The sequence below is a fragment of the Brachyhypopomus gauderio genome, chromosome 16 (assembly GCF_052324685.1).
Source record: "Brachyhypopomus gauderio isolate BG-103 chromosome 16, BGAUD_0.2, whole genome shotgun sequence".
In the NCBI taxonomy this organism is placed as follows: Eukaryota; Metazoa; Chordata; class Actinopteri; order Gymnotiformes; family Hypopomidae; genus Brachyhypopomus; species Brachyhypopomus gauderio.
In genome coordinates, this window is record NC_135226.1 from 21855403 (window position 1) to 21874338 (window position 18936).

Sequence of the window (18936 nt, forward strand, 5' to 3'; positions counted from 1 at the left end):
TGGAAATTTTAATTACATTTTGGATGTTTACAAAGACATTTTGGATTGTGGTATAATTAATCATAGTTCCTTAGTCATTGCATTAACATTTGAGTTAATTTATTGAAGCAATTCTTTATTATTATACAGGATTTAACACCCATATTTGTTAAACTTCACAGAGTAAAATAAACTTATGTTTCATATACTTATGATTGATTTTCTCTCAAAACCAGAGAAGAATCCCACATGAAATAATCTTGATCTGATTAAAAAAACTTTATTTGAAGCCCATACAAGTATACGACCGCGTCGAGGGACTTTTATTCTATCTCGTGTGATTCAGTCACGGTGCGACTCAAGCACAGACGCTCCCGCGTACCAGCGCGACACTGTCCGCCCGTCCGTGGCGCCGCGTCCGTGTCATTCTGCACTCACGTCCGTCCAAAACAACATACTGGGTCATTGGACTTCACGACAGAACCGTGTTTGACCAGTTGACCTGGACAGTAACGTTTAAAACACTCGTGTGTGTGTTGTTGCTCCTGTTTGGCTAAGCTAGCGAGCTAAAGGTCGTTGGTTGTTCCTCCATTAGGAGCTTAAACAGACCAAGTGAGTAAATAAACAGATAAATAGATAAATAAGCAGATAACACACACACACGTTTGGACACCTCTCCTGTCTGTGTGTAAGTAAACGAAGTGTAAGTAGCTTTACGTAAGTACAAAGTCTTTACTCAAGATGTTTATCGCACGTTAACGGCCTGTTTTTGTCTTAACTGGCTCCACTGACCTGCTTCTCTCTGGTTATTTTACATACACGCTTCATATTAGTATCTAGTGTGTTTGTGTGTATGTAACTAGTGTGTTCCTGTTTTATCTGTGCTGGATATTTCTAGGGTCCTTGTCCAGTTGAGGTTGTGTGAGTATAACTTCATTATGTGTTCGAGTTACTGCCCTGTGATCCTGTGCAGGTACGATGGCCAAGAGGAGGAAGGTGTTCAACATGGTGATCGCGTGTGAGTGGGCTTCGTGTACGTTCAGAGGAGGGAGCATGGAGGAGTTTAGTGAGCACATGTCCTCACACGTAAAGGAGCATCTGGGTGAGGGGGACGCTATGGAGGAGCTTGGTGAGTGACACATGTACCGGTGTGGGTGAATACACTTCACATGGCTGTCAGGAATACAAATGTTCTTAATGTAGTGAATAGTTTATTGCCTGGCAGTTTAAGATAGACTAACAAACGTGTTGTGTGTGAAACGCTCTCTGCTCCAGACGACTACCCGTGTTTGTGGCAGGGCTGTGAGTTCCTGGCGATGGGCAGTCCCAGCGAGCTGGTGGCCCACGCACACTTCCACGTCTTCCACAGCAAGCTGAAGTTTATCGGCACCCAGCTGCTGGAGTCACACCCCGAGCTGCCCAGCTGCACCCAGGAGCTGCACAGCAACAACCTGCTGACTGACGTCTCGGACGGGTTCGTGTGTCAGTGGGAGCACTGTGACGTGAGTACTGCCCCCTTCGTCACGTCTGGATGTCTAGCGTTTCCTGCTGTCGCTTGTTTCGTCAGGGGCATTACGTTACGTCGTCAGGGTTACGTGGGATACAGGACGGTGGTAGATTCATGTGATTTTCTCGGCAGAGTACGTTTAACAATCCGGAGTGGTTCTACCGCCATGTGGACATGCACGCGCACTGCACGGAGTTACAGCTGCTCCCAGATCAGCAGCAGGCGCTCTTCTGCAGCTGGAAAGGTAGGCCACGCATAACCAGAGAGCACAAAACCACAGGGGCCTTTTGCCCAAGCCTTGAGTGCGGTTTGGCTCTGCCGGCAGTGTGCTGAGGGTGCTCGTCACGTGTGCTGAGGGTGCTCGTCACGTGTGCTGAGGGTGCTCGTCACGTGTGCTGAGGGTGCTCGTCACGTGTGCTGAGGGTGCTCGTCACGTGTGCTGAGGGTGCTCGTCACGTGTGCTGAGGGTGCTCGTCACGTGTGCTGAGGGTGCTCGTCACGTGTGCTGAGGGTCCTCGTCACGTGTGCTGAGGGTCCTCGTCACGTGCGCTGAGGGTCCTCGTCACGTGTGCTGAGGGTGCTCGTCACGTGTGCCTTCCAGGCTGCGACGCCTTCTTCAAGATCAAGTACCGGCTGCGTGAGCATCTGCGCAGTCACACGCAGGAGCGTCTGGTCGCCTGCCCAACCTGCGGCTGCATGTTCTCCAGCAACACCAAGTTCTTCGACCACATCCAGAGACAAGCTGAGCCCGAGGGTACGTGTGCCACTCACAGACCCGTAGTGTACCGCGTTAAAACGCTCAACACACTCACAGACTCGTAGTGTACTGTATTAAAACGCTCATCGCAGACACTGAACATGCTAGTTGGAGAGGTTGATTGCGTTATGTATTTGGTGTACACTGCACAGTGAGGTGTTTCTGGTTTATTTGAGTGTTATGATTTAGTGTATGTACGCTCTGTATGTTCAGAGTCCTTGACGTGTGGACACTGTGATAAAGGATTCGCTAACGAGAGGCTACTGAGGGACCACGTGCGACAACACGGTGCGTTCACAGCTAGAGCTGCTTCTACTTGGAGTGCTTATTTACTTCATGACATCTCATGATTTAATAGATGCTACATCGGCGTTTAAGTAAACCACCCAGATTAAATCTGAACCGTAAAATTCTATAAAGAATGTTTTCAGTAAAGCTCGTCTTTGTGTTTTTGCAGTAAATCACATTAAGTGTCCGCTGTGTGACATGACCTGCACGTCTCTGTCCACCCTGAAGATCCACATTAAGTTCCGCCACTGTGACGAGCGACCTTTCCCCTGTGACTTCTGTGAGAGCAGGTACAGAAACACCCCCACACACACACACACCTACCCCACACCCCCATACCACACACACACCTACCCCACACCCCCATACCACACACAACACCATATGACCTTTCCCCTGTGACTTCTGTGAGAGCAGGTAGAGATACACCCCCCCCCACACACACACACACACACACACACACACACACCCCCCCACACCACCACCCCCCCTCTGACAGGTGAGGTGGGGGGGGGGGGGGGGGGGGCATTGTGCTCTGATCCTTTACGTTTGCCCTTCAGCTTCAAGAATCAGCACGACCTCCGGAAGCACATGGAGACCCACAACGAGGGAGCCGCGTACCACTGCACGGTTCAGGGCTGCGGCTACTCGTCCCGCATGGCCCACAGCATGAATCAGCACTACAAGAGAGTTCACGAGGTCGGCCAGCAGGGGGCGCCATTCACTCGCCTTAGAACACGGCTGGTTTCACTAGCGGAGCGGCTCGGTGTAATAATGGACCATGATTGTTGCCAACAGGGAAATATGGTGTCGAGGTATAAATGTCATCTGTGTGACAAGAACTTCTCGTGGTGCTACACCCTCACGCTTCACCTGCGGAAGAAACATCAGCTCAAATGGCCGTCGGGACACTCCCGCTTCAGGCAGGCACAACGTGGTTCTTCCTCACCGCACAAAGTAGCTTGTGTCGTACGCGTCTCCGTATTAATACATTTGTCACTTCACAAAGAGATTCTATCAGATAACGAGGGACAGGGCCGCTCTCTTAGTGTGTAAATGTACTCTGGCTGTGTGACGTTGTGTGTTGTGTTGAACAGGTATAAGGAAGACCAGGACGGATACTTGCGGTTAAACATGGTTCGCTTTGAGACCGTGGAGGTGACGGAGGAGCTGATCAAGAACATGGAGGAGAAACGCACCCCACGCAAGGTGTCGGCCTCCACCCACAAGAGGGCGGTGCTGCAGGCGGACAGCACGTCCACCACCACCGCTCCATCAGCAGAACCTTCCTCGTCCTCATCCTCTTCCTCCACCGAGCGCGTGGACAAGGCCGACCCCACCAAGGAGGACGTGTCCCCCGTGTACTGTGTCCTCAGCCCCGTTAGCGAGGTGGACGTTGATCTGGAGACATTACCAGAGGCGGAGTCGGAGGCGGAGTCAGGGGCGGAGTCGGGGGCAGTTCGAGCTCTGGCTGCCGTTGCCAGAGGGTTGGGTATGGACGTGGTGTGAGACGTGGACCAGTACCGCACGTGACCCCGCCGGGGCCCTCTCGCATAACACGTGTTTTAGGAAAGACTGCAGTGTTTAACACAACTGGATGTTCATCAGTGGTTAAATGCAGACTTGCCAAATAGATTAATTTTGTTTTTAGAATAGTGTGTCTTTTAAAATGATCTCAGGTGCTGCTGATCCCGTCTGGGTGGACAGATGTGTCAGCTTCGTTGTTTTTTACAGTTTTACAGATGTTTTACTTGGTATTATTTACACATTTATTTACATTTAAATAGTCTCAGTTTAGTGAGACCCCATACATCATTCATTTTTACATTTACTAGATCACTATTGTTTTTCTTACTGAAAATGTGCTCGCTTAATTGTTCTAATGTCAATAATCAATAAAAACAAATCAATAAATAAATCAGTAAAGATGGATTCTTTTCTTAAAGTTTTTTAATCATTTTTATCCACAAAAAAGTCACGGGCCAGTTTCCCAATTGTTGATTAAGCCTAGATGTTGAAAAAGAACTGGATTAAAACTCCTCACAAACAGTGCTTTAATGAAAGACTAGGCTTAACCTCACAGTGGCCCCGATGAATTTGCCCCCTGTACATTCCCAACACTGTACACCTGTCAGACGTTAAGTGCCTGGCTCCACCCCTGAGACTCATGGCCCCTCCCCCTCTCTGCCAGGGCGGGTGCTCGCCCTGTCCACCATGGAGGAAGTCCGTCTGGGTGAGCGCGGGGGCGGGGCCGGGAGCAGAGGGGGCGGAGCTGCGTGCATGTAGCCAACGGCGGGCAGAGTCTTGCCGAGCGGGCCGTAGGGCGGGGCGTGCGTGAGCCCCAGGCGGGGCAGCAGCGGGCCGGGGTACGTGGCGGGTAGGAGCCCTGGGTGGGGCAGGTGGGGTAGGTGGGGTAGGTGGGGTTCCAGGGAGGCGTGGTGCATGGCCAGGAGACGCCCCCTCTCGCTCTCCTCCCGCAGCAGGGCCAGACGATGGCGCTCCTCCTGCAGGCCTCTGTGCTGCTCCAGGGCCAGCGGGTGGAGCAGGGCCTCGCGCGGGACCACGGCCGGCCGCTGGAGCGCCTCCGCCCGCAGGAGCAGCTCCTTGTGCGGGAGGTCCAGGGCCCTGTACAGACTACGCATGGGGTCCCAGTGTTGGGCGGGGAAGGGCAGCCTCTCGCTGCCCGACAGCATGATGGGCGGCACCAGCCGGGTCCTGTCGGCGCCCTGGGGGCCTCCGCCCACACACACGGGCAGGGACAGCAGGGACGACGGGTACGGGCCCGGGGCCCTGGGCCCTGGCTGCGGCCTCTCCGAGACCTTGGGAGGTATCTTGCCTTCCGACGACTCCTGGTCCTCCCTCCTCTCCTCCTTCACCTTCACCTGGCTGCCCCTGGCCTCGAGATCCCCTCTGCTCCTCTTCACGTCTGGCTCCCAGCCCTCGCCACCCCCACGCCGCTCCACGTCCTGCCTCTGCTGCTTGGGTGAGGGCGTCTCCTCGGCGCTGGGCGTCTCCTCCGTGTGCTTGGCTGTCTTCTCTCTTCTCTCCTGCTGGCTCTCTGTGGGCTTGTGTTCCTGCGTCTCCGCACTCCGGCAGGGAGGATCCGGCAGCTGCGCTTTGCTTCTTTCCTTGTCTTTGGGCTCAGGGGACACACCTCTAGATGGCTCTGCCGTCTCGCCCCGAGGACTCGTGTTGGCAGGCGACGGGCGTGTCCCGTTTAATTTCTCCTTTGTGTCCCTACAATAAGGGAATAAAGCAGCGTAAGGAAAGCAGGAAGCAGCGTGTCGAGGGTGCTGAGCTCCGTTCTCGTTCAACGCTCGTGTTTGAACAGGAAGAGTGAAGATCTCAAACCTTTCGTGTTCTTCTTTGTCTCTCCGGTCTGCTGCTCTGTCCAGTGTGGACGAACCCCTTTCGGCGTCAGGGTCTCGGGGCCACACAGCGGCCGTGGGGAACGAGGTCGGGGTCTGGTGCAGTCTGTTCCAGGAGTCCGGAGGTCCCTTGTGGTCTTTACCCACTTGTGAAGAACTCGGAGCTGCAGAGGAATTGAAACGCAGACCTCAGTGGCCTCATTTTGACCTTTCACTTCTTTTCAATTTTATTTGTGGTACTTTTGACGAACATGCAGGCAGACCCAGGAGGAGCACAACTCATTCACTTACTCAGCGTAGGGTTGCCAAGTCCTCCGAAGGCCGTGGAACTCAGTGTTCCCAAACCCCCAAAAGCAGGTGGCTTACTGAGAGGCTCTAGAATGTGAGAAAAGTGCATGTGGTTTTAATGGCCCGAGTTTCAGCTGCTGGCCAGGGATGAGTCACCCAGAGTCACATGGGAATTCGGCCTTACCAAGGTGAGAGGGTGGGGTGTGGGCGTTGGTGTGGGGATGGGCCAGGTGCCCATAAGGAGACACCATGGGGTGGGTGGGGTGGGTGGGGTGGGTGGGCCCTGAGGACAGTAAACACCCGACTAAAACACGATATAAAAATTCATTTCAATCTTTCTAATTTCTTCAACAGTTTGACTGGGGCTCTTGTGGTCGGTACATCTGGAATTGTTGCATGGCTCACACTGATATCACAGTACAGGTTTACTGGATCTGTGTTGCTCACTGCAATATCGTAAACACGGATAGTAACTGCACTAATACTGACATGCTCTTGTGTCTGTGGGTGTAACAGAATCCCCATGACTTACCAGCAGTGGAGAAGACGGTGGCGGGGCGGGGCAGGTCACGAGGTTGTGGAACCAGCCCCAGAAAGCCCGGGCCCGAGGCCCGGCACAGAAGCTCCGGCTTCAGGCCAAAGTCCAGCTTATGGGGATCCATTTGCATCTGTTTCTGAAATGCGTGCGTAGAACAGCAGTAATGGCACCAGTGCGGCCCTGAAAGGCCCAGCGGAACAGAAGAGTCCGATATCCCCACAAGTCACTCCTGCCATGTTAACATACCTTGATTTTTTGTTGATGGTGATAAACCTGCCACGCTATGTGCACGTGCATAGCACACCATTTCCCCGGCTTCTGTTGAGGTGTAGTTGTTTTTTTTTTTGTTGAAAGAAGAAGAAAATGCCAGTCATGATGATTGCAGGATTTCTGATCAGTCAGGATTCAAATGGGTGATTAAATGAAGACCCCCACAGGTGTGTTGGGTCTTACCTTCGGCGTGGAACACACAGAGTCCAGCAACTAGAAAAGAATTTGTATGAGATATTTAGTTAGCCAGCTTACTTTAGTTTGTATTAACTCAAGCATTCTTCAGTGCTGTCTTGTATCACAAAGTGGTTTAATATCTGAAGGTTTAAACTGCGATGACATTTTTAAAATACTGATTTGGAAGCGTACTCTAGATTCCTTCTGTATGAGTGGGCGGGGCATAGATCCAGGTCTGGAGACTACATCAAGAGGGTTAGGAGCCTATGAAAATGAGAAATACAAACACACATCATTTAAACTCATTTATTTTCAAACATGGTTTATGAACATGGTATACAAGTATTCAATAATACCAAAAACATTGCACAAAATGTCTTGGACATAATGAAATCAATCTGCATTTTTGGGCCTTGCAGATAAATCACAGTTTATAGATCATTCCTTTCAGCTAAAATTTTTTTCTTCTGAGCTCTAATAACACAACACAGTAAAAATGGTTATTTCCAGAGGGCCTTTAATGTTTTAACCAAATATGCAGGTGGACTGGTGTAGATATGCGGTACCTTGGGCTGAAAGGCGCCCTGCAGAGAGCCGAACATCCCCGCTGGAGGCAACACTGTAGCCATGCCGGGCAGCCCGGACGGGAAGGGGTGGAAGACCTGAGACACAGGGCAGCGTTAGTGTGGGTCAGAGCCCAGGACACACTGCCTACAGCTGTACTGCTCTGGGACACAGGGCAGGCCAGCGTTAGTGTGGGTCAGAGCCCAGGACACACTGCCTACAGCTGTACCGCCCCGGGAGAGCTGACACTCAATCTCTGAACAATAGATCACTTTTGTGATTTGTACATGAAGGCGAGTTTATTTTTTAAAAGTCAGTGCACTTAATTTACAGTGTGAGCAAAAATGTAAAAATAACAACAGTGTAAAATAACAGACTTACACTCTGCCTGTGGAAGGTGTCGACCTTTGGTGGGTATTTGTCAAACTGAAAAGAAAAATGCATCTTTTACTACTTCACATACAGACGTTAAAAACATATTATAGGAATATGCAACAAATCAGATATCACATGCTACCCATATCACACTAATCATAAACTTTACTGTTGCAGACATGACAACTACAATTGCTAATGTTAACAAATTCAGACTGACGGCGTCCAAAGTCCAGCGATGAAGATAAAGTGAAGATAAAGTGAAGATAAAGGCGTGTGTGGTACGCACCAGGGGCCCGGCGGGGCCCGGCAGGGGGCCCGGCAGGACGGCCGGGTGGGGGTAGGGCGTGAAGGTGTGCTGGTGCGTGTGCTGGTGCGTGTGCTGGTGCTGGTGGAACTCGGTGCGCAGGTATCCGGGCGGCACCAGCGGGGCTCCTCGGTCCTGAGAGGCCAGGAAGCGGGAGTTCAGCTCCTGTCGCAGCAGGTCCTGTTCTGTGGGTCAGGCGGGACGCAGGGTTAGCTCGCGCGAGCGGCTGTGGAGACGGCGCAGTGGCGTACCTGTGTAGGGGGACGTACCTGTGTAGGGGGGCGTACCTGTGTAGGGGGGTATGTAGGGGGGCGTACCTGTGTAGGGGGACGTACCTGTGTAGGGGGGCGTACCTGTGTAGGGGGGCGTACCTGTGTAGGGGGGTATGTAGGGGGGCGTACCTGTGTAGGGTGGCGTACCTGTGTAGGGGGACGTACCTGTGTAGGGGGGCGTACCTGTGTAGGGGGACGTACCTGTGTAGGGTGGCGTACCTGTGTAGGGGGACGTACCTGTGTAGGGGGGCGTACCTGTGTAGGGGGACGTACCTGTGTAGGGTGGCGTACCTGTGTAGGGGGACGTACCTGTGTAGGGTGGCGTACCTGTGTAGGGGGCGTACCTGTGTAGGGGGGTATGTAGGGGGCGTACCTGTGTAGGGTGGCGTACCTGTGTAGGGTGGCGTACCTGTGTAGGGGGGCATACCTGTGTAGGGGGACGTACCTGTGTAGGGGGGTGTGTAGGGGGCGTACCTGTGTAGGGTGGCGTACCTGTGTAGGGTGGCGTACCTGTGTAGGGTGGCGTACCTGTGTAGGGGGGCATACCTGTGTAGGGGGACGTACCTGTGTAGGGGGGTGTGTAGGGGGCGTACCTGTGTAGGGGGGTGTGTAGGGGGGCGTACCTGTGTAGGGTGGCGTACCTGTGTAGGGGGGCGTACCTGTGTAGGGGGGCATACCTGTGTAGGGGGGTGTGTAGGGTGGCGTACCTGTGTAGGGGGGCGTACCTGTGTAGGGGGACGTACCTGTGTAGGGGGGTATGTAGGGGGGCGTACCTGTGTAGGGGGGTGTGTAGGGGGCGTACCTGTGTAGGGGGGTGTGTAGGGGGCGTACCTGTGTAGGGGGGTGTGTAGGGGGCGTACCTGTGTAGGGGGGTATGTAGGGGGGCGTACCTGTGTAGGGGGGCATACCTGTGTAGGGGGACGTACCTGTGTAGGGGGGTGTGTAGGGGGCGTACCTGTGTAGGGTGGCGTACCTGTGTAGGGTGGCGTACCTGTGTAGGGTGGCGTACCTGTGTAGGGGGGCATACCTGTGTAGGGGGACGTACCTGTGTAGGGGGGTGTGTAGGGGGCGTACCTGTGTAGGGGGGTGTGTAGGGGGGCGTACCTGTGTAGGGTGGCGTACCTGTGTAGGGGGGCGTACCTGTGTAGGGGGGCATACCTGTGTAGGGGGGTGTGTAGGGTGGCGTACCTGTGTAGGGGGGCGTACCTGTGTAGGGGGACGTACCTGTGTAGGGGGGTATGTAGGGGGGCGTACCTGTGTAGGGGGGTGTGTAGGGGGCGTACCTGTGTAGGGGGGTGTGTAGGGGGCGTACCTGTGTAGGGGGGTGTGTAGGGGGCGTACCTGTGTAGGGGGGTATGTAGGGGGGCGTACCTGTGTAGGGGGGCATACCTGTGTAGGGGGACGTACCTGTGTAGGGGGACGTACCTGTGTAGGGGGGCATACCTGTGTAGGGGGACGTACCTGTGTAGGGGGGCGTACCTGTGTAGGGGGGTGTGTAGGGGGCGTACCTGTGTAGGGGGGTATGTAGGGGGGCGTACCTGTGTAGGGTGGCGTACCTGTGTAGGGGGGCGTACCTGTGTAGGGGGCCGTACCTGTGTAGGGGGGCGTACCTGTGTAGGGGGGCGTACCTGTGTAGGAGGGCGTACCTGTGTAGGGTGGCGTACCTGTGTAGGGGGCGTACCTGTGTAGGGGGGCGTACCTGTGTAGGGGGGCGTACCTGTGTAGGGGGCGTACCTGTGTAGGAGGGTGTACCTGTGTAGGGTGGCGTACCTGTGTAGGGGGCGTACCTGTGTAGGGGGGCGTACCTGTGTAGGGGGGCGTACCTGTGTAGGGGGCGTACCTGTGTAGGAGGGTGTACCTGTGTAGGGGGCCGTACCTGTGTAGGGGGGCGTACCAGTGTAGGGGGGCGTACCTGTGTAGGGGGGCGTACCTGTGTAGGAGGGTGTACCTGTGTAGGGGGGCGTACCTGTGTAGGGGGCGTACCAGAGTAGGGGGCGTACCTGTGTAGGGTGGCGTACCTGTGTAGGGGGGCGTACCTGTGTAGGGGGCGTACCTGTGTAGGGGGGTGTACCCATGTAGGGGGGGCGTACCTGTGTAGGGAGCGGCTGGAGACGCACCTGCCACAGCCACGGCTCCCCCGGGCAGGAGGGGCGGAGGGGGTAACGCAGTCGGAGAAAACATGGCGTGATCTCGCTGCTCCCGGGAACTCGGACAGCACCGGCGCCGAGCGTGCAGCTGTCGCTCTGGTTGTTCTGGTCCACAGGTAGCTCGGGAAGGTCAGAGCGATCTCAGTCCTTCTTCTACGTCCAGGACAGATGCGCAAACCTCTACTCCTCCTTCCAAAGCACCTCCACACCTGCTTTTGTCTGCTCTCGCGTCTGCGCAGGCTGTGACATCACTGACATCTGCCGAGACAAAACGAGTCCCATCAGTGCAAAACGCTTCACACGGTCGACACTCACTGCTCAAATGGTCCACCGCTGTGAGGACCCATCGCTTGGACTGCATCAGTAGGAAAATACAGCCAGCGTACTCAAATGCATTATGGGAAATAAATCTAATTTAGAACTAGGCCACTAATAATCCGCTAATTTCATTTGATAACGTCGTTCCAAGAAAAGGATATTAGTGTAATGCTATCAGTTAATGTTGTTAGGCAGGGCCAAGCAGCCGTGCAGCCAGGAGGGCGCTAGCAGCGTGAGGAGAGGCAGGCGTGGCCCTGGCACGGCTAATAAAGCGGGGCTTAGGGAACAGAGACGCAAGCTTGGCTCTTTTATTGCGCCACCTTTTCCGTGGCATTACGCCGCTCTCCTCTTTAATTCGGCTTCCCTCAAAGTAAACCTAGCATTTAATGGCTAATGTCGGTGTCACTTTGACATTTACCGGACCTTCCCAGGGGTGAACCAATGGCAAATGCAAATGAGGCGGAGGACTGGAATCCCGAGAGGATTGTGGATGTATACAACCTGCAATTACCTCCTTCTGAATGCCACTCAGGCACATGAGGATAAGCAGCAAATCTCCTTTGTGTGGAGCTGTCAGTTCGGGCCTTTTCCCTCCCTGGAGCCTGTTGTACTGAGAGTGAAAGGTCTTTTGAGAGGGCCATAATGGATGGTTAGGCTCTCTCAGAGCACAGCTCCACACGGGGGCTCCGGGGGGGCCGGGGAAGAGGGAGCAGTAGGAGAAGCTTATTTCTGTGTGTGGAGTGGCGACAGTCCCCTGGTGTGCGGTGTGTGTGGAGCAGGGTGACGCAAGCGTAGGGGGTGAACATGGTAACGGCTGCAACAGCGCGCCCGACAGCAGCTACAGCCTTATGGTGCAGGACCGGCGCTCGAAGAAATTATGAAATAATCACATGTGAAATGTTTCGCCTAGAAAGCAGTCTGTGACGTCTGTATTACTGTCACCTCCACTGCATTTAATCTAACTGCACAGATAGAAAATATTTAACATGTCACAAGACGATCCAAAATTCACAGCATAAAAAAAACAAAAAGGTTATTTTAGACGAACCTGCAATTAGATCCTATTCACTCACAACAGATCAGGGCTGCTTAACGTTTTCAGGTTGTGTTATTGATCTGTTTTTTGAAACGTGTCATTAGTCAGTATTCTACACATATTGACAATAAAACACGCTCAAAAAAGCTTAGTGTGACATAATGAACCACAACAGTAACATGTTCATCCTGGCCGTCATTACTGGCTTCACTGTTAGAACTGTTTTCTGTTTTGTTGAAGCCACAATCAGATCTTTGAAGGAGGTTTCGTTTCATTTGTTATTCCAACTCATTTTCAAAAACACCATGTTTTTTCCCCCAAATCACTGGTTGTGTCTCATTTCTTTTCCTTCTTCGTTTGGAACCATTTAGAGGTCTCAAATCCGCGTTTCCACGTGGAGTGTTTGTTCTTCCAAACAGCTCTGAATTCCAGAGGATACCACACACTACCTCATGTCCTTTTTAGTTTAGACATTTCAGTGCAGATGCTGTAACTTAACCCGACTGGGACCCGGAGTACTGGTTTCCAGTTGGGAGTCATGGCACATTAATGTTCTTTTGAGGCAGGTTAGGTATTAGGGTTAAGCTCCTTGAGCTGTCAGCCCACCAGCAAATGTGTCTTCCTATTTCTCTGGCAGCTCTGTTGTTCAAGCAGTCTTTGTCATTCATCAAGCCCATTACTGAGCTAACCCTCCCTGGCATGCCGGGGTTTACCGCCTAATCCCTCCTTTCACACAAAGGCTAGATTAGCTGAAGGTTAAACAATCTTGTTCTTTAAATTTCTGTCCTGGTCGGAGTGCTGGGAAAAAGCTCTTAATCTTGTGAGAGAGCAGTTGGAAGAGGTTTGTGCGAGCACAAAAGAGACACACAGGACTCTTAGGCTTAAAGCAAGCTCCCCGGAAGGCAGGCCAGAAAGGGTTTCCAGTGGCGATCGTTCCGGAGGGGACGGCCCACGGCCCATAAATCATCCTCCAACGCCTCTAACAGCACCAGCCGTGTGCAGTTGGCCGGCGAATCGGACAGAGAAACAGTTGTTCTTGCGTGCTGACAGATTCCCACGTTGGTTTTAGCTTTAGCTGTGAATGAACCCCGGTCAGCTAAAGGTACATCTGTTTCACACCACCACTCGTGTCCATAAACAGTTGTCCAACATCTGAGGATTACATGGTGTTACTACCTTCAGTGCGAAGGATGTTGAAACGTTCCCTGTCGCACAACATTTCACAAACTATAAAATAACCATTGATGTAAACTTGAAATGTTTAGACAACACAGCAACAGCTACGTGCCATGAAAATAAACCAACAAGTAGAGCTAAACAAGATACACAAAACATACTAAGAATATTTTCATATGAACTGGGAGATATGAAAGATTAGCCGTGTCACATCCACTCCTGAACTACTTCAAGAAACATTTTGGCCCAGTGGGAGTGTAAATTAGATTAAAGATTACGCGGACCTAAAATAAGGCATTATGGAACATATATCAGAATTATATGCCAATTCTATCTGAAAGTTCAGTCAGTATTGTATAGAGGATCAACATTTAAGCAAAGTCTTCCTGCAAATTTGTGCATGCGTGTGTGTGTGTGTGTGTGTGTGTGTGTGTGTGTGTGTGTGTGTGTGTGTGTGAGACGTACCCTTCCGCTGTCTTCAACACTAAGCCTATTTGATCGCAAATACACCACAGCAAGTAGTAACAACAAAATCTTACATAAAAGACATAATATTTTTCACACTACATAAAAGAGGCCATGTTTTTAATTTGAACCTTTCAGCAGTGACTGGATAACAACCCGTCTCTGTTATTTCATATAACTAATGTATAATTAAAGCCCAACCTTGTGCATACACGCGGGATGAGAGATATTAACATGGCATTCGACATGAAGAAATACTGTTATTTGAGCAAGACACTCCTGGCATCCGAGATAATCCCTTCACAAAGCACGACGTCAGACAGCAGCCCTGTAACGAGTGAACGGTGGAGACCGTCTGAATCAGGAAACAGGTGAGTGCACCGAGCTCCTTCATCATCCAGTGGTCAGGTTTCTCCCAGTTAGGGATCAGGGCCGCTGATGTAGGGCACACACGAACACAATGGCTGTCAGTGCCTGTGGGATGTCTTGCGCTGTGTGTCTCGCGCTGTGTGTTTCCTGGAAAACTCAGTACCACTCCCACCCACACTGCAGCCCAACAATGTGTGGCATGAAGGACCCCGGAGGCTCCCTGACCTTAGCAGCGCAGAAGGAGCTGGGGTGTGTGTGTGTGTGTGTGTGTGTGTGTGTGTGGGGGGGGGGGGGGGCCTGACCAGGCCAGGCTGCCTCCAGCCAACACGGCCGCGGTGGGGCGGGTGGATCGGTTGTCACCCTAACGCGGGCGTGTTTAGCCAGGGCTGGCCCTTAGCGCTCGTAAGCCAGGTAGCCAGAGTGTTTATATGAGCTGTGCTGAGAGCTTTGAGCCGACAGCTGCTGATCTGATCCCTCCCCGGCTATGTCCCCCCCCCCCCCCCCCCCCCTCGTGCCTGGCTCTGCTCAGGTTACTGACAGAACAATGTCAACCCTGTGCAGGTTCTTTGTATGGCAGGCCCGGCTGCACTAGCACTCGTACATGTGTGTGTGTGTGTGTGTGTGTGTGTGTGTGTGTGTGTGTGTGTGTGTGTGTGTGTGTGTGTGTGTGTCTGGGCTGGACGGGGAACGACTCCATTGTGCTGCAGCCTTGGACGAGTCCTGCCAGTGTTTCATGTACAAGCCAACTGCAATTAACGTGGTTTTGAACATACTTGGTGTTGGGGGCCCTGAGAGAGAAAACCAAGGAACTCCGTCTCTCTGTTCTGGGCTGGAGTTCAGAGTTTGAGAGAGTCAACACACTGTTTTAGAAACAGACCCACATATTCCAACCTACAACCTCTTAGTTAAACTCTCTTCAAACATGACTTTACTATTACATATTTGAAATTCAGTAAATGAGTTCATGACAGTGCGTGTCTGTTTTGTCGTGGGTGGACAGTGTTTTTTTCTGGGTGTGAATATTTTCTCCAAAAGCATCCACGGGAGCTTTTTAAAGTCTTCAAACACTCTTTCAAATGGACTGTTGGCAAGTTAATAAAAATAGAATATATAAGCAGTGTGATTTGGACTGCAGTAGCAGTGAAGTGTTGTCTGGGGACACTGGCACCCTTTACACCATCCACGCTGGCAACGGTGTCCACATGAGCTATCTGCTCCCAAAACAGCCGTTCGTCCACAAGCCCCATGTGCCGTGTGGAATGTGAATGTTCCCGGGTGTCCTGTTAATACACATCAATCACGGAAGTTATAAAGGTGCAAAACCTCTTCCACCCTGGCTGGCCGCCACCCACTGACCAGCGCTGGGGTCAGAGCCAAACACTCCGCTCCAGAAATATCCCCTCCAGTCATTCCAGGCAGTGACACGGTACGGCTCCAACGCCGATGAAGACTGTCAGCCTCTGACAGCGGTGTCACCCAGGTAGAGGAGTGACGGTTCCTCCGGGGCCTTTAAACGGCATCTCCGCCGAACCGTCATACCAACAGCGCCGACTCCCAACGCCACGCTACTGTAAGCAGTGCACCTCCAGAGCGAGGGCGTGAACCTGTGGTGGTAAAAGGGTTAGACAAGCACCACTATCGGTCATGGAGGCTTTCTGTCAAACGTACCTTCACTTAGGATCACTGAGCCATGTGGCATTAACACAGGCTATTCAAACTGAGGGCATATAAAACTTTAAGCACTTACTATTACATCATACATGAGTACCTATCGATTATTTCTTAACACAATGCTAATCTATACCAATGGAGCGCCAAGAAACGACGTCTGATCAAACGAAAACTACCTTGAGGAATGTGAAAAACCCCTAATGAACTATCCAATCACCCATAACTGTGCCAAGTACCCTTTAATTCAATTGCATTAAGATGGTTTTCAGCTTAACGGGCTCCTAAAGAACCTGACACACCATATTATGCAACTGGATACATCTACTGGGGGAACATCCCTAATAGTGCTGCAGTAAAGTGTGTCTGAGTGCCGTCTAGCAAAGGGCCTCGGTGCGTTGTGCCTCTAGGATGTCATCTCCAAATGCAGCGCACCAGCCTGCCGTCTGGCCCACCCGGGAGGACATGGTCCCTCACCCCTGACCCTCCAACACCCGGCAGGCCAAGCCACTGCTGCCCCGGGGTCAATGGCCTGCCCCCCCCGGGTCCTGCTGACACAGACACCACAGAGCCACTCTGCCAAAGCACAAACACCATGAACTACAGCTCCCAACTGGACAACTATCACTTTCTGCCCTTAAGTATCTGTTTTGGTCTTATTTTTGTAATATAAAAGATCAACAAAGGGGTCTGTGGTCATGCGGTCAGTGGCCATGCGGTCAGTGGCCATGCGGTCAGTGGCCATGCGGTCAGTGGCTATACTGTAACTGCTGTGACTGGGTTAACTACACTGCAGTGCCAGGGATCATCAAACACAGTCATGTAATGCAGTCTATGTAAATAACCCTTAATAAGGCTGGAGAGACTTACAGCAACAGTGCTGCACTCTAATCCAGTTACTTTAAAGATGACTGACACACACGTGGCTCCCTGCACACACTTTCTTAAGTAATCAGGGGGATAATTGGTTAACGAGCAACTGCGTTTTGGAACCTTATACTCATTCCAGGGTAGTTCTCACCGTGCCATCTGCTACGAGCTAATCGGAGATGTCACGGTGATGTATTTCAGCAGCGGTCTGACCCACAATGACTTTACTGAATAGATGCGTTTCTGTTTTAGCCAAAGTCCTCATTTATCCACCTGTGAGATCTATGCAGAGCCCAGAGGAGAATCAGCCTACCAGCCTCAGTTTACTGAGCACAACAAAGAGGTTTGGTGAAGATATTAATATATCTATAAAATATGAGATACACCAAGGGCAGGCATACTGAGATCAGGACTTAACCTTAGAGGCCCAAAGGAAGGTTCACGACTGCATTAGAATCAACCAGTTGGTCCATTTATGAAACAAATCTGTGAATTAACCCCATTTAACGGACAACATAATCCCTCCACTTATGGACTTTCATATGGAGTTCTGGGGATTTTCAGTGTGCTACTTGGAAATCTGTGTTGATAGAGACTGCAGAGGGCATGACATCATTATCAGGTAATTGGGTTTATATGGTCCTCAAGGCTAACAGTTTCACTCTCATAAGTGCCACTTCATCCCAAATCAGGACTCCATGATGTGAGACCAACAGTTCGATCACTTATGGACAAATGACTCATAGGAATCAGTGGAACTTCATGGAGTGAAATTAAAGTGCAAAAACGTACATAGCTTGGGTATCAAAACATCCAACCTGGCTTTATTTCATAAATCAGACTGGTCATGCTTCACAGCACCGTCAGAGCTTCATATGGTGTCAAGATGCCCTCTTTCATCAGACCCCTACAGCAAACGTTTTATGAGTCTTTCATGCAGCTCTATGAAATCAACAGAATATGATATTTTACTCTGAGCATTGCTACCCTTTGAATCCACAAGAGAGCACTGTTAAGATGCACTGAAAATGATACGTCTCTTTTTGGCACGTATAACACGTTATTTTAAAACCCCGATGTACCAAGAGTTATTTATATATTTTTTTATTCTATCATTTAACTGATTAACTGCATAGGAGAAAATACATCAAGACGTGTGGAATAATAGGAGACCACCATTTAACGAGCCCACAAAAGCTCAAGCCAGATCATTACATGCAAGTGGGTAAAAATAAAAGACGCTGAGAGTAACAGCCTGGTGTTTACTGGTATACTGCTATACTGGTATACTGGTATACTTCTATACTGGTATACTGCTATACTGGTATACTGGTATTGACGTTTTAACTACAATTTATACACATGTGCGACTGGTCACTTCGACTGTCAGTTCATTAATAATCATAATACCAATATCTGTGTAAAGTAGTAATCTCATATCTTATACCTTCGGGTTTTTTCCTTGCGTTATATTTTGATGTTCGTTTTATTATTCGTAAAGTTAATATTAGTCAAACAGGATCAATAATATTTAATCCCAATGGATTACCGTAGGGTTTAGCTTTTGAAACTTTTTACTTACCGAATCTGTCGATAAACGACACGAAAACAGAATAAAGATCTCGGTCCTTCAACCTCAACGGTGTAATCCACAAACACAGCACAACTCCACACAAATAACTGATCCTGTGGTTTCCTGCTCAAACTGCTCCAGCACGTCGGTGTGAGTGTAAAGTCACTGTGGTCCAGGAACAGAACCGCAGGATCAGTCCAGGTTCCTTCCAGAGTCCAGCAGCAAACGCCAGCAGCGCAGCACAAGTTTTATTCCTCAGTCTGTGACCGTGGAGAGAGATGTGCGCCGTGTACAACAAGAAGATTATCCATTAAAATACGAGAGTCGTCCAGTTCTCTAACTAGCAAAACAGATTAAATCCAAATCCGAGGAACTGATCGCGACTCTCCGAGAAGGTTCTGGATTCACGTCTTACGGGCAGCAGACAGACGCGAGCGCGGAGACACTCAGGAGCGAGGACAGCGGTCTCCTGTCTCCACCCTCAACCGAGCTACCTCTCCACCCCTCCCCTCTCCTCTCCTCCCCTCTCCTCTTCTCTCCTCCTCTCCACCCCTCCCCTCCCCTCTTTTCCTCTCCTCTTCTCTCCTCCCCTCTCCTCCCCTCTCCTCCCCTCTCCTCTTCCTC

General features: G+C 51.2%; 2 protein-coding genes across 8 annotated transcripts; one reads left to right on the forward strand and one right to left on the reverse strand.

Moving 5' to 3' along the window:
- The first annotated feature begins 328 nt into the window (after window positions 1-328).
- Window positions 329-4463, forward strand: LOC143477544 (histone H4 transcription factor). 4 transcript variants are annotated; one of them, XM_076976200.1, is made up of 10 exons: window positions 329-696; window positions 953-1108; window positions 1255-1481; window positions 1619-1730; window positions 2088-2240; window positions 2457-2531; window positions 2701-2821; window positions 3092-3230; window positions 3330-3454; window positions 3629-4463. In XM_076976200.1, the coding sequence occupies exons 2-10, from the start codon at window positions 958-960 to the stop codon at window positions 4038-4040; spliced, it is 1515 nt and encodes a 504-aa protein (XP_076832315.1). In that variant the 5' UTR covers window positions 329-696; window positions 953-957; the 3' UTR covers window positions 4041-4463. The 4 variants fall into 4 exon arrangements, with proteins under 4 accessions (XP_076832315.1, XP_076832314.1, XP_076832316.1 ...); XM_076976199.1 differs by having other exon boundaries at window positions 329-682; XM_076976201.1 differs by having other exon boundaries at window positions 329-591.
- Window positions 4451-18806, reverse strand: auts2b (activator of transcription and developmental regulator AUTS2 b). Of its 4 annotated transcripts, none has more exons than XM_076976197.1 (13): window positions 18322-18806; window positions 10808-11095; window positions 8401-8603; window positions 8118-8162; window positions 7739-7834; window positions 7365-7436; window positions 7179-7208; window positions 6972-7043; window positions 6720-6861; window positions 6372-6470; window positions 6191-6274; window positions 5883-6063; window positions 4451-5768 (listed from the first exon to the last, which is right to left on the reverse strand). In XM_076976197.1, the coding sequence occupies exons 2-13, from the start codon at window positions 10869-10871 to the stop codon at window positions 4697-4699; spliced, it is 2160 nt and encodes a 719-aa protein (XP_076832312.1). In that variant the 5' UTR covers window positions 10872-11095; window positions 18322-18806; the 3' UTR covers window positions 4451-4696. The 4 variants fall into 4 exon arrangements, with proteins under 4 accessions (XP_076832312.1, XP_076832310.1, XP_076832311.1 ...); XM_076976195.1 differs by having other exon boundaries at window positions 10781-11095; XM_076976196.1 differs by lacking the exon at window positions 18322-18806 and adding an exon at window positions 11667-14494 and having other exon boundaries at window positions 10781-11095.
- Between the last annotated feature and the right edge of the window lie 130 nt (window positions 18807-18936).

Excerpts from the sequence above, each read along its gene's own strand:
- LOC143477544 (XM_076976200.1), top strand. The coding sequence starts at position 958 with ATGGCCAAGAGGAGGAAGGTGTTCAACATGGTGATCGCGTGTGAGTGG. Across the intron at positions 1,731-2,087 it reads GCTCTTCTGCAGCTGGAAAG|GCTGCGACGCCTTCTTCAAG; the intron begins GTAGGCCACGCA and ends TGTGCCTTCCAG. Across the intron at positions 2,532-2,700 it reads GGACCACGTGCGACAACACG|TAAATCACATTAAGTGTCCG; the intron begins GTGCGTTCACAG and ends GTGTTTTTGCAG.
- auts2b (XM_076976195.1), bottom strand. The coding sequence starts at position 10,871 with ATGTTTTCTCCGACTGCGTTACCCCCTCCGCCCCTCCTGCCCGGGGGA. Across the intron at positions 8,604-10,780 it reads TCCAGCCGCTCCCTACACAG|AACAGGACCTGCTGCGACAG; the intron begins GTACGCCCCCCC and ends CCTGACCCACAG. Across the intron at positions 6,471-6,719 it reads CACCGTCTTCTCCACTGCTG|GGCCCACCCACCCCACCCAC; the intron begins GTAAGTCATGGG and ends TACTGTCCTCAG.